Source organism: Lagenorhynchus albirostris, chromosome 19 (genome assembly GCF_949774975.1).
Source record: "Lagenorhynchus albirostris chromosome 19, mLagAlb1.1, whole genome shotgun sequence".
Classification (NCBI taxonomy): Eukaryota; Metazoa; Chordata; class Mammalia; order Artiodactyla; family Delphinidae; genus Lagenorhynchus; species Lagenorhynchus albirostris.
Window position 1 is genome coordinate 17,417,520 of NC_083113.1, and position 12,513 is coordinate 17,430,032.

The 12,513-nt window shown below is 56.8% G+C and overlaps 1 protein-coding gene and 1 non-coding gene across 2 annotated transcripts; one reads left to right on the plus strand and one right to left on the minus strand.

Moving 5' to 3' along the window:
- Positions 1 to 530: 530 nt before the first annotated feature.
- Positions 531 to 10,839, minus strand: SCN1B (sodium voltage-gated channel beta subunit 1). The gene is made up of 6 exons (XM_060130782.1): positions 10,571 to 10,839; positions 8,740 to 8,906; positions 7,837 to 8,077; positions 1,881 to 2,022; positions 1,255 to 1,326; positions 531 to 1,166 (listed from the first exon to the last, which is right to left on the minus strand). The coding sequence occupies exons 1-5, from the start codon at positions 10,608 to 10,610 to the stop codon at positions 1,260 to 1,262; spliced, it is 657 nt and encodes a 218-aa protein (XP_059986765.1). The 5' UTR covers positions 10,611 to 10,839; the 3' UTR covers positions 531 to 1,166; positions 1,255 to 1,259.
- LOC132510555 (U6 spliceosomal RNA) lies at positions 5,263 to 5,369 on the plus strand. Its single transcript, XR_009537357.1, has one exon. It is a non-coding gene; the product is annotated as a U6 spliceosomal RNA (small nuclear RNA).
- Positions 10,840 to 12,513: the final 1,674 nt, after the last annotated feature.

Consider the following 12,513-nt stretch of genomic DNA (forward strand, 5'->3'; position numbering starts at 1 on the left):
ACACACAAGGATCACCAGCAGACACCTGCCTGTGGACAGCCATGCCCTCAAACACAGTCAGACCACGGCTGCTCACGCCAGATGGGCCGTCCCTGTACAGTCGGACACACTCGCTCACCCCTCGCACCCCCTGTACTCACAGCCACAGCCTCCCACAGGGGGCCACACTGGGGCAGCCTTGGCACTGCCCAGCCCCTAGCCTCTCCTCCTCTCTCTCCATTCATGGCCCTCTCTCTCCTCCCCTCATCACCCTCGCTAACACCGGCTACCAGTCTGCTTCCCTGGCTCCTGCTGGCTCCCTCGAAACTCTTGGTCCCCGCAGACCCCAACACATTCATCAAGTACCAAGTGGCTGTACCCGCTGAGTCTTCAGGCAGGCGCTGAGCCTGAGACACTGCCACCATCGTATCCCCGAACGTGTGTGGAGAGGCCCTGCTGCCTGCCCTGGAGGCCCGGTCCCCAGGAAAACTGAGGCTCCTGGATCTGGAGGGGGTGTAGAAGGTGACTGGGCTCACGAGAGAGACTATGAAGCAAGTCCAAGAATCTTTATTTCATGAACAAAACTACTTGTGTAAAGAGAGACGAGGCTGAATGGGCCCCTTTCGAAGTGGCCACAATCCAAGGCTGGTGAGAGACGGCGGGTTGGGCTGGGGCGAGAGTGCATCACAGGGAGAGGAGACCCCAGGTCCAGCCAGAGGAAGCAGGAGGGGAAATGTCGCTGCGGGTCGGAGCGGGTCCCAGAACGCCCCGTCCCGAGCTGTTCCAGCCCATCATAACCCTCACCGGGCGGGGAGGGGGCGGGGAGGGGCTGGGCCCCAGTAGTGCGCGTCCAAAGCGGCCAATGTGTGCAAATCAGCAAGAAAGAGGGGTGCGGAGCCGCTGCCCCCACCTCACCGCCCCCTCCCAAACAGGCAGCAGAAGCAGGCATGGGGGCAGCGGCAGTATTGCTTTACCCATCATGCACGGCGCGGGCGGGTGATGGGGCAGGAGGAAGAGGCTGGATTCGGGGTGTGAGCCAAGCCCCCTGCCCTCTCCCACCCTGGAGGCTCCGTTGGCAGGACTTTGAGGCTTGTGGAGGCCCAGGAATGGCCAACCCCCATTGGGGGCAGGCTGTGCCCGGATGTTCCCCGTTAGGGCTGGCTCTTCCTTGAGGCGGAGCCCAGGGCCTAAAGGTGAGGGAGACACAGGGCATCAGGCACCTAATGGCTGACACCTCCCAGGCCCTCCAGCCCCTGCCTGCCCAGCCCACCTTACCGGGGCTATTCGGCCACCTGGACGCCCGTACAGTTCTCTTTGCTTTCTGAGGTGATGGCCAGGTACTCTGAGCTGTGGGGGCAAAGGTCAGGGGTACAGCAACCCCACCGTCGGTCTGGCCCACCCCCCGGAGGCCAAGGAGGGTTGCGGTCTCTGTCCCAGGTGCACAGGGCTCCAGTCAGAGAGAAGAGGGGGCTGGCTGGCTGGCTCCCAGGGATCCTAAAGAAGCCCAGGCTGGGGCTTGCAGTCCTGAATGTGAGGGAGGAGGCATCTGGGGGGTTAGACTCCTGGGTTCTAGCGGGGAAAGGGGTTGAGGGCCTGGAGTCTGAGTCTGAGGGAGCAGGGACTGGGAGGTTCAAGGGCTAGGGCCTGGAGTCCTGTATCTTTGGGGCAGAGGATGCTGGGCCCGAACCCTGGGTCCTGACAGAAGTGGAGGCTGAGAGTCTGAGGGGGGAGGGGCTGGGACCTCATCCCATCTCTGACACCAAATGGTCCCCTCTGGGGAGGACCGGCAGATGGCGCCCTGGGCTGCTCCCCTGCCCACCTCCCCACTCAGCTCATGCTCCCCTCTGGGAAGCGCTGGCTGTCCTGGGCCGCCTCTCCCCCTCCTCAGCGACCCCACTCACGCGTTCTCCTGCGCAGCAGCCTCCGTGGCAGTGGCGATCTTCTTGTAGCAGTAAACCATCTCTGCCACGAACCATATGGTCAACACCACGATGAGCAAGTACATCATGATCTCAGACACGATGGACGCCATGTCTCTGTTGGCTGCAGGGGCCGGGCAGGGTCAGGTGGCAGCCTGAGTGTGCCTTGAGCCTGCTGTGCAAGCTTGGGCAAGTGGCTTGACCCCTCTGGTCCTGGTCTGCAAACGAGGCCAGGCTGCTTCCCTAGAGCCATCGTTGTTACTGTGATTCTCAATAACCAGCCTTGGACGGGCTTCGGGATCACCCTCAACCTGCCTCCCTGTGTAACTCGAGGGTCCTCTGTGTCATTCAGGTGGTTGTAGGTGCCCAAGAGCTGTAGCTCTACAAGGAGAAGACTCAGGTTCAAATCCTGGCTCTACCACTTGCCAGCTGTGTGACCTTGGGCAAGTGACTCAACCTCTCTGGGTCTCCGTTTCACCAACTATAAAAAGTGGAGGGCTTCCCTGGTGGTGTAGTCGTTAAGAATCCACCTGCCAATACAGGGGACACGGGTTCGATCCCTGGTGCAGGAAGATCCCACATGACACGGAGCAACTAAGCCCACGTGCCACAACTACTGAGTCTGCAATCTAGAGCCCGCGAGCCACAACTACTGAAGCCCGTGCGCCTAGAGCCTGTGCTCCACAATGAGAGAAGCCACTGCAACGAGAAGCTCACGCACCGCAACGAAGAGTAGCCCCCACTCGCCGCAACTAGAGAGAGCCTGAGCGCAGCAACGAAGACCCCACGCAGCCAAAAATAAATAAAATAAAATAAAATCCCCAAATAAAAATAACAACAAAAAATGATTTTAAAAAGTTCATAATCACAATATCTCTTTCATGGGAGTGTTGTGAGAATTAAACAAGCTCTAAAAATCCTTAGAACAGTACCTGACATATACATAGCACTTGATACATGTTTACTATTATTAATATTATTACTGTTATTATTGGGGCAGTACAGCACAGTAGTTAAGAGCAGGGGCTCTGAGACCAGACTGTCAGGGTTCAAATCTTATCTCTGCCTCTTACTAGTTGTGTGACCTCAGGCAAATGACTCCACCTCTCTGGGCCTCTATTCTCCTTCTGTAAAATAAGGATGATAATACTCATGCCTTCTCACAGGGTTGCTGGGAAGAGAAAACGAGTTAACATCTGTAACATGCGTGGATGTGCCCACAGTCAGCACCGCGTTAAGTGTTGGCTATTCGCTGACGTTTTCTGGAAACACTCTATCCTTTCCGCAGCCCTGGCTCTTGCCAACACCAGCTTCCTTTCATTGAGCCTAAATTTAAACTGTAAAGGGAGCGCGTTCAGCCAGGGGACCAGAGCGGAAGGCCACTGTGGCGTCCTCGGCCGGATTTCGCAAGTGTCCACTCCTCATCCCTGGTCCCCTCCTTCTGGATGGTCAGGATCTCATTTTCCCCGCTGTTCCCATGTGGTCTTCCTCCCCTGGGAGTGGGCACTTTCTGCTGCTACACCCGGTGCAGATGGCACCAATGTTTTCTGGACCACAGGGAAGGGGGGGTGCAGGGCTGGATGCTTCTCCCCTGCTTCCCTGCAGGAGGAGCTGGGGAAAGGGTTCCACACCTCAACTGTTTGTTCGTTCTTTCACTCCAAAGATACCATGAATGTGTCCCATGCAGTGAATGCATGCTCTCAGCCAGGCTCTGTGCTAAATTCTTTACCTGAGCATCTCTCTGACTCTTTGAAACAACCCCAAGGATAGAGACAGTCCAGGCTTCCCACGTCAGCTGACCTCCGGAAGCACACTGAGTTGAATATATGTTGGATAAAGCTCAATCATCGGAATTCTCACCCCTGCTCCTGGAACTCAATGCCCAAACGGATTTAGGTAATCTGGTATCTCCTGCTCTCCCAATCGGATTAGGACAGTGGCAGGTATGGGCTCTGTAGCCCATTTGCAGGACAAGGTCACTGAGGCCCAGAGAGGGCAAAGTGCTGGGCAAGGATGCACAGCCAGGACTGCACTCAGAGTCAAGATTCAACCCTAAGTGTAACCGACTGTAGGGTCCAAGCTCTTATCTGCTCTGGAAAGCTTCCCCAGCCAAAGAGAAACTTGGAAATGGCTGGGAAATGTCCAGTGCAGTCTCCATGGACCCACACAGACATCTCAGGAGGTGGGACTCCTCCACTTTACAGATGAGGAACTGAGGCAGAGGGGTCACACTGAGGGGCAGAGGCACCTTCTCTAGGGAGACCTCTGATTTCTTCAGAAACCCCAAATCTTCTGAGAGCTTCACCTGCCTCCCCACACAGGCAGCCACCAGATCTGAAGCCCAGCCTGCACCTTTGCAGGCCGGATGTCTCGCCAGCCTCAGCGACTGCTTCACCTCAACACCTGCTCCCTTCATACTGGGTGTGTCCAAATAGAATTAGCCAGCTTGGCCCCAGCTGCCAGCCCCATCCCTGGTGGGGGACCCCCAGGTGCTTCCTACCATCTTCTGCACCCCTGCCAGGTCAGTGAAGGTCTCACCACCAGCGCCCACTGCCCCTCATTTGGAAATGACTCAGCTCATTGCTGAGGGGTCATTACCAGGAGGCAATACAGACTGATGGGTAATGTTGAAACTGCAGTAAGACAGTGGATTACAATATAAAAAGAATATAGCATGGCCAGTGATGCTAACAATACAATAATATCACGGGGAATGAGAAAAGTACTGTAGAGTGATATGTAATGTTAAAAATAGCAATGCTGGGACTTTAGTGGTGGCACAGTGGTGAGAGTCCGCCTGCAATGCAGGGGACACGGGTTCGTGCCCCGGTCCGGGAAGATCCAACACGCCACGGAGCAGCTGGGCCCGTGAGCCATGGCCGCTGAGCCTGTGCATCCGGAGCCTGTGCTCCGCAACGGGAGAGGCCATAACAGTGGGAGGCCCGCGTACCGCAAAAAAAAAAAAAAAAAGCAATGCTGGGACTTTCCTGGTGGCGCAGTGGTTAAGAATCCACCTGCCAATGCAGGGGACACGGGTTCGAGCCCTGGTCCAAGAAGATCCCGCATGCTGCGAAGCAGCTAAGCCCACGCACCGCAACTACTGAGCCTGCACTCTAGAGCCTGCCAGCCACAACTACTGAGCCCATGTGCCACAACTACTGAAACCTGCGCGCCTAGAGCCCGTGCTCTGCAGCAAGAGAAGCCACCAGGATGAGAAGCCCGCACACCACAACAAAGAGTAGCCCCTGCCCGCCACAACTAGAGGAAGCCCGTACACGGCCCTGAAGACCCAACGCAGTCAAAAATAAATAAATAAATTTATAAAATAAAATAAACCTAAAAAAATATATCAATGCTACAGTATGTTGTCACTTTGGCAGCACATATACTAAAACTGGAATGACACAGAGAAGATTAGCATGGCCCCTGTGCAAGGATGACACGCAAATTCATGAAGTATTCCATATTTTTTGGCGGCCGTAATAACTAATGACAAATTCATGGCTAGTGATATATAAAATAAAATTTTCTTTAAAAAAAATACTACAGTATGATTGGTGATAATAAATATATACCAAGTAAAAATTTTAAATACTACAATATGATTGATAATATTTCAGAATACTATAGCATGGTGGCTAATGATAAAAATGTGATAATATGGTTGATAACATTAAAAATACTCTGGTATGATGAACTATGATAAAAAGTTATACGTCTGCTAATGTGAAACAGTATAGCATATAGTATAATATAAAATACTACACTACAGTGAGTAATGTTAAAAAAGCAGTACCGTAATGTGGTGGATAAAAAATACTGGGGTATGGTGGAGGATGCAGAAAATACAGGCTCTGGGAAGATAACAGAAGGAGTTCTACGTTACATAAATATAAGAACACAGGCTCTGGGGGACTTCCCTGGTGGTCCAGTAGTTAAGACTCTGTGCTCCCAATGCAGGGGGCCCGGGTTCCATCCCTGGTCAGGGAACTAGATCCCTCATGCCATAACTAAGAACCCGCATGCCGCAACTAAAAAAAAAAGAACCCACGTGCTGCAACGGAGATCCTGCACGCAGCAATGAAGATCCCACGTGCCACAACTAAGACCCAGCGCAGCCAAATAAATACATAAATATTTTTCAAAAGAACACAGGCTCTGGGAGGCAGTATAATGTGGTACATAACGTTAAAAAACAGAGACTCTACTAGGTCACGGGTGTGCGTGAGCCCAGCCTCCACCATGCAGGTGAGGACAGCATTGTGAGCAAGGGCTGAGCCACAGGGTGGAAAGAACCTGGATGCCTGAAGGGCATCGTGGAGCCTCGCCACCGCCTGACCCTTCACCTCAACACAGATTTGAGAGACAGGACTGACAGAGATTTTAAGCCACAGTATTTGGGGTGTCTTTGTTACAGCTGTCCCCCCAACTCATGAGGGCAGGGCTCCATCCTCTACATCCATGGGCGACTGTCCACCCAGCATAGTGACCTATGCCAGAGAGTCGCTCAGACGTGTCTCCTGAATTGAATTCTGCTGGATCACTTTGACAATACACTGAAAAATGCTAATTATCGGGGCTGCCCTGGTGGCGCAGTGGTTGAGGGTCCGCCTGCCGATGCAGGGGACGCGGGTTCGTGACCCAGTCTGGGAGGATCCCGCGTGCCACGGAGCGGCTGGGCCCGTGAGCCATGGCCACTGAGCCTGCGCGTCCGGAGCCTGTGCTCCGCAACGGGAGAGGCCACAACAGTGAGAGGCCCGCGTGCCGCAAAAAAAAAAAAAAAAAATGCTAACTATCAAAAGAAACCCACAGGCTCTGGCTGACAGAGTATAGTGAATCATGCCAAGAACAGAAACAACAGTCACACGGGCTTGGCTGGGTTCAAATCCAGGTCCCAGCTCTGTGACCTTGGCCATGTAATCTTATCTCCCTGAGCCTCTATTTCCCCATCTGTAAAATGGGGATAGGAAGAGCCTCTACCCCACAGGGTGGGTGGGAGGATTCAATGATGGACTCCATGTAGGGCGCTAAAGCCAGCACCCCTCTCAGGGAAGGGTGGGCCAATGCACGTTGCCCGTGATGATGTGTGTGCACTGCAGGCCCCTCGGGACTCACGTGCCCTGCTCTTTGGTGGCCCAAGGTCTGGGATACCTCCCTGACTCTCTAAGCCAATGGGTCATAGGGCCCTGGAAACTTCCAATTTACACCCAATCAGAAGATAGTTCAGGAAAGGGGTTCAAGGCAGCTGAAGCCAAAATGATGAAATGGTTCAACAACACCTTATATCTCTGTTGCTCGGTGTGGGCCCAGACCTGCAGCCTTGGCCTCGCCTGAGGGCTTATTGGAGATGAAATCCTGGGCCCAACCCAGATCTGCTAAGTCAGGATTGACACGTCAGCAAGACTGCCAAGTGGTTCGTGCACACAGTCAAATACGACGAGCACTGCTCTAGGAGACGCTCTCCTATCCCTGCGCCACGTGACAGAGGGAGGCAGGGCTGAGGCTACTTGACAGTCAGACGCACCACCACCATTGCCCCCGTGTGCTGAGGCCCTGCTGTGACAGACACACCAGCCACTGACACCCAGCAACTCGCTCAATCCTCACCAGCTCCCTGGGACATAAGAATGGCTCCAACAACACCAGGCGAGGCAGATACTATTATCATCCTGTTCGCTACAGGACGATCCTTCGGCTCAGAGACAGGGAGGCACCCGCCTGGAGGTCACACAGCGCAGGTGGCAGAGCTGAGTTATGCGCCCAGCACTTCCACGGGACAGGCCCGCTGTGACCTCCCCGTGGCGGAAGGGAAATGGAGGTCGGAGCTGGACTCCAGGAAGGAGGTGCTACTCCCCGCCCCCGCTGCCCAGGCGCGGAGCCAACCCGTCCCCTACTCGCCATCTGTCCCTCCATCTGGCTGCCCATGGGCCCGACTCACCTTTGTTCACCACCTCAAGGTGGATCTTCTTGACGACGCTGGTGTTGTGCTCGTAGTTGTCGAAGAAGAGCAGGCGGTACACGTGGCACTCGTAGTCGCCCGAGTGGTTGTAGGTGACGTTGGTGATGAAGATGGACAGGTCCTGCAGGTCCTTGGTGCCCCGGCTGCCATTCCACACCACACGGCCCTCAAAGCGCTCATCCTCCTCCAGCTGCAGCACCTCGTTCTCATAGCGCAGGATCTGGGGGCAGTGGGGGCGGGGTCACCGCCGGGCCACGTCCCCCACCAAGACCTCTATTCTGTCCCGAGCCCTGACACACACACATGCTGACACATGCGTTCCTCAGTTATCCGCCCAAGCCCCCACGCGGCATTCCTGGCCTTCATTCTCTACCATTCTTCCCCGGCCCCCAGACACGCTCCCCAGGCGGGGAGAGAGGCAGCCTGATGCCGGCTGCTGTAGACCCCAATTCTCCAGCAGGCCCTCAAAGTTTATGGCGCCCCCTCATATGTAATTCAAACTACACGGAGCAAAAAGGAGGTCAAAAAAGTTCTGTTTCCTTCTATGACGACCATCTGAGACATTTTCGCTCGTACTAAATAATGGCAATGACATTGATTGGGTGCCAGGTGCCAGGTGCAGGAACTCAATCAATCCTCATGCAAACCTCAGAGCTAGAGACCACCTGCCCCCCATCTTTACAGAGGCAGAAACGGAGGTTCAGAGAGGCTCAATGACTTGCCCAAGGTCACCAGTCGGTCATGGTGGAGCTGGAATTTGGATCCAGGTCATCAGTAATAGCACATTATTGCAAACGACCAACCAACCCCTACCGGAACCCTGCCCCCGCCAACTCCCACACAGACGCCCACCCTCCACCACCCTGCCAGGCTCCCACACACCTTGACAAACTCCTCTGTGCCCTTCTGGCGGAAGGTCCACTCCGTGAAGGTCTCGGCAGTGGTCTCGCTGCGGCGCTTGCAGGAGATGCACAGAATTTTGAAGGTCATCCCATACACGGCCTCGGTCTCTGAGTCCACCTCCACACAGCCTCCCCAGGCTGAGGACACTGCGGGGACAGCAGGCTCAGGTCGAGCCAGGGCACCCATCACCCTTGGCAATGCCAGGCTCGCTGGCTGTTAGTTCTCGGGCCCCTCGGAAACCATCTGTTTCCCCTCAGTAATGATCAGGAATGGCCAGAAGCAGATGCTGAGCCTGGCCCTGCCACCTGCTACGTGCCCTTGGCAAGTCCCTCATCCTCTCTGAGCTTCAGTTTCCCTCTGTGAATGGTGAGGGACTCGATCGTCTTTGCTTCTGGAGGTTGCTGGGCAGGTCCTTTAGGGTAGGTAAGGTCGCAAGGGGTCTGGCACACAGGACACCCCCAATTAACAGGGCTGTTACCGTGGTCAGTAGCTCAGAGTCTTTGCTACCCAAGTACCCCTTCTTCAGAAGGCCCCTTGCCCAAAATACTGCAGCGTGTAGGTGGTGGGACCAGATTTCCAGCTGTGCTAAAAGTTCAAGGTGGCGGTGTCAGTTCTACCATTATTGCTCTGTAAGACCAGCCAGCCCCAGAGAAATGGGTTGGGAGAAGGCAAGGCCTGAGAAGGAGGTGGGCATGGGAACCAGGGCAAACCCACACTCCAGCCCTGCTCCCCAGTCCCATAAGTTCCTGTCGTCCACCCCCACCCCAAGCTTCTGCCTCAGCCCCCTCTGCTCCCAGGCTCCTCACTTCCTGAAGCCAATCCCACCTCCTATTAGCTTCTCAAAACTCTCAGAGCGCTTTCCTGCCCCAGGGCCTTTGCACCCTCACCGGATTCCAGTCCGTTTGAGTCCCTCCACATTCTTACCTGCCACCTCCTTCCTGCTCACTAGCTAATGCTCTGTCTCTCCAGCTCTGGGGCTTTTCCTTTGTCCCTGATTCTTTCTGCTGTTAATCTTGGGGTTTTCTGCCCTCCTCCTCTGCTGTCTCTTTCCATCTCCCTGAACGCCTCTGTCTTTGTCTCCTCCTCTTTCTCACTCTTAGGGGTCTCTCTAAAGGTCCCACCACTTTGTGTCCTTTTCCCAGGCTCAGACACGCTCTCCCGGCCTCTCGCTCTCTCACTCCACCTCTCCCTGTCCTTTTTAAACTCCATCTCTTCCTGTGTCTACCTGTGTCTCCATCTCCTTCTGCCTCGCTCAAGTTTTTCCTCTCTCCACCTCTCAGATTCTTAACTCTCTCTCCTCAGTCTCTCTCAGGCACACTCTGCATCCCTCTCTCTTGGCTCCCCCCTTACTTCCATCTCTCCAGTCTCCCAGCGGAGCGCTCAGGAGTTCTTCTGTGTCTCTCGCCCCTTCCTTCCGTCTCCATCTCTCCCCGTCTCTCCTTCACTCCGTCCCAATCTCCGGGCGCCGCCTCCACCCCCGTCCCAACCCCCACCACCCGCGGCTGTGGGTGTCACATTGCAGCCTGCGGGGCTCCGGGAGCAGCTGACTCCGCGTTTCCTCGCCCCCGGCTGGGCGCCCGCAGCCACCAACCTGTGCCAGCCCGGCCCCCGCCCGCTCGCGCCCACCCGCACCTCCGCGCCCTCCGGAACCCCGCTGCCCGCGCGCACAACTTCTGAAGAGGACTTAGCCGGGCCGGGGGATGGGGTGAGGGCGGCCCCCGCCCGCGGCCGGGAGTCCAACGCGCGAATCCCGCCGCCCGGCCAGTGCTCCAGCTGTGCCCCCCGCCGCGCGCGCCCCCAGCGCACTCACCCAGTGCCGCGCCGACCACGAAGGCCAGCAGCGTCCCCATGGTTGCGCTGCGCACGCTGCGCCCCCTCCCGTGCCGCCGGTATTAACAGCGGGGCGAGAGGCGGCGGGACCCGGCGGCGGTCAGAATGTCCCCGGGAGCGCGCGGGCGCAGCAGCTGCGGCTCTGGGACCGGCGAGGGGGGGAGGAGGGGGGGCGCGGCCCCCCCGCTCCGGTTACCGCCGGGGGCCCAGCCCCGGAGCCCGGTGTCCGGGCATCCCCGCCGCCGCGCAGGCGGCGGCTGCTGCTCGGGCTGTTGCGCTGGCGCGCGCAGCCGAACACATTCGCCAGGTGCGCGGACCCCGGCCCCGCTCCGGCTCCGGCGCGCCTGGGCGCGGGCCGCGGTCTCCTGCGCACTGCAGCGGCGGCGGCTGCGGCCACGGGAGGGAGGAGGGAGAGGGAGAGGGAGGAGGGAGAGGGAGGAGGGAGAGGGAGAGGGAGAGGGAGAGGGAGGGGGCGGGATGAATCACCGCGGGGGGAGGGCGCGGCTGCCCAGCCTTTGCCGCAGCGGCCCGGGAGTCGCCCGCTGCACCGGCCTCTCCCGGTGGCGCAGGGACCGCGGCTTCGGGCGTGGGGCGCGTGGTCTGGTTGTCCGACCCCTCCAGACTCCGGGGAGCCCCAGTGTTGGAGTCTGGGAGAGGTCACCCTCAGAGTTACAAGAGGGTTTGGAGAGCGGTTTGAGGGCAGAGCTTCGGACTTCAAATTATGGAGGTCATCCCCATGGGATCTCGAGGGGAACTTGGCTGGGACCTCCAAGTGACCTCCCCCTCAGACCCCTGGCACTCCGGCCTGGAGGTCACTGTGTGGGAACCCAAGAGGGCATGGGGGGGTGTCAGGCTAGGGCTACCCATAATACTCCAGACCCCTCTCAAGCAGGATGGGCACCCTGGATCCAAACCAGAAAGTCGGCTCTGGGGATTTGAGGCGCCATGTTTCTAGAGGAAGGCCCTTCAAGACCCCGCTACCCTCTTTTGTCTCTGACGTCATCTTCTACTCGCCTCTCCAGGCCACTCCCCGCTGCTGTCCGGGTCCCTGCTGTCCCCAGTACACCAAGCTCATTCCCACCTCAGAGCCTTCACCCTTGCTCACCTCTGCTTGGGCCACTCTTCCCTTAGGTGACCAAGGGGCTCACTTCCTCTCCTCCGGCAGCTCTCGGCTCTAACGTCACCTTCATCTGGCCCTCTGTCCACTCAGGACCAACTGCCTCCGCAGTCCCTTACTTGACCTCCTTTACTAGTTTTGTTTTGTTTCTTTTCTACAGCAGTTGTCACTACCTGACATTATACTCTTCTTTATATAGTTTTCCTCCATTCACTGCTTGTCCCTCCAACCCTGGAAAACAAGCTCCCGCAGGGTGAGGACACCGTCCTGTGCACCACTGCGTCTCCAGCACCTTCCACTGTGCCTGTCACATTGCAAGTACTCAATACATATTCGTCAAATGAATAAATAACCGCCAAGCACAGAGCCCTTCTTGTATGGATTCACTTCTACCTCCCCAAACATTTACTGCACTTCCATTATTAATCTGCATTTTACAGACAGGGAAACTGAGGCTGAGAGAGGGCCACTCCCTTGCCTAGGGTCATGCAGCTGGTCTCAGGTGGGTCTGGAATCCTGCCAGGCGATGGCAGGGGGCTTGTCTGCTAAATGGAGAGGATGAGGGGCGAGGCTCCGTCAAGACCAGGGTGGGAGGCTTTTGGCTGAGGGCTGCTCCTCAGGTCCTAACCTCCAGTTCTGGGTGGGGTGAAGTTCCAGAATCTCCCCCGTGCAGCCTTGCCAGGTGAGAGGAACCAAGGGTGGGGCTGGCCCGGGGCAGGGGGAGAGGAAGCCAGGGACACCAAGCCAGGGACACCAGATACCTTTGTGATCTGGGCCTTTGTGCCAGCACCTCCTAGGCTGTGAAA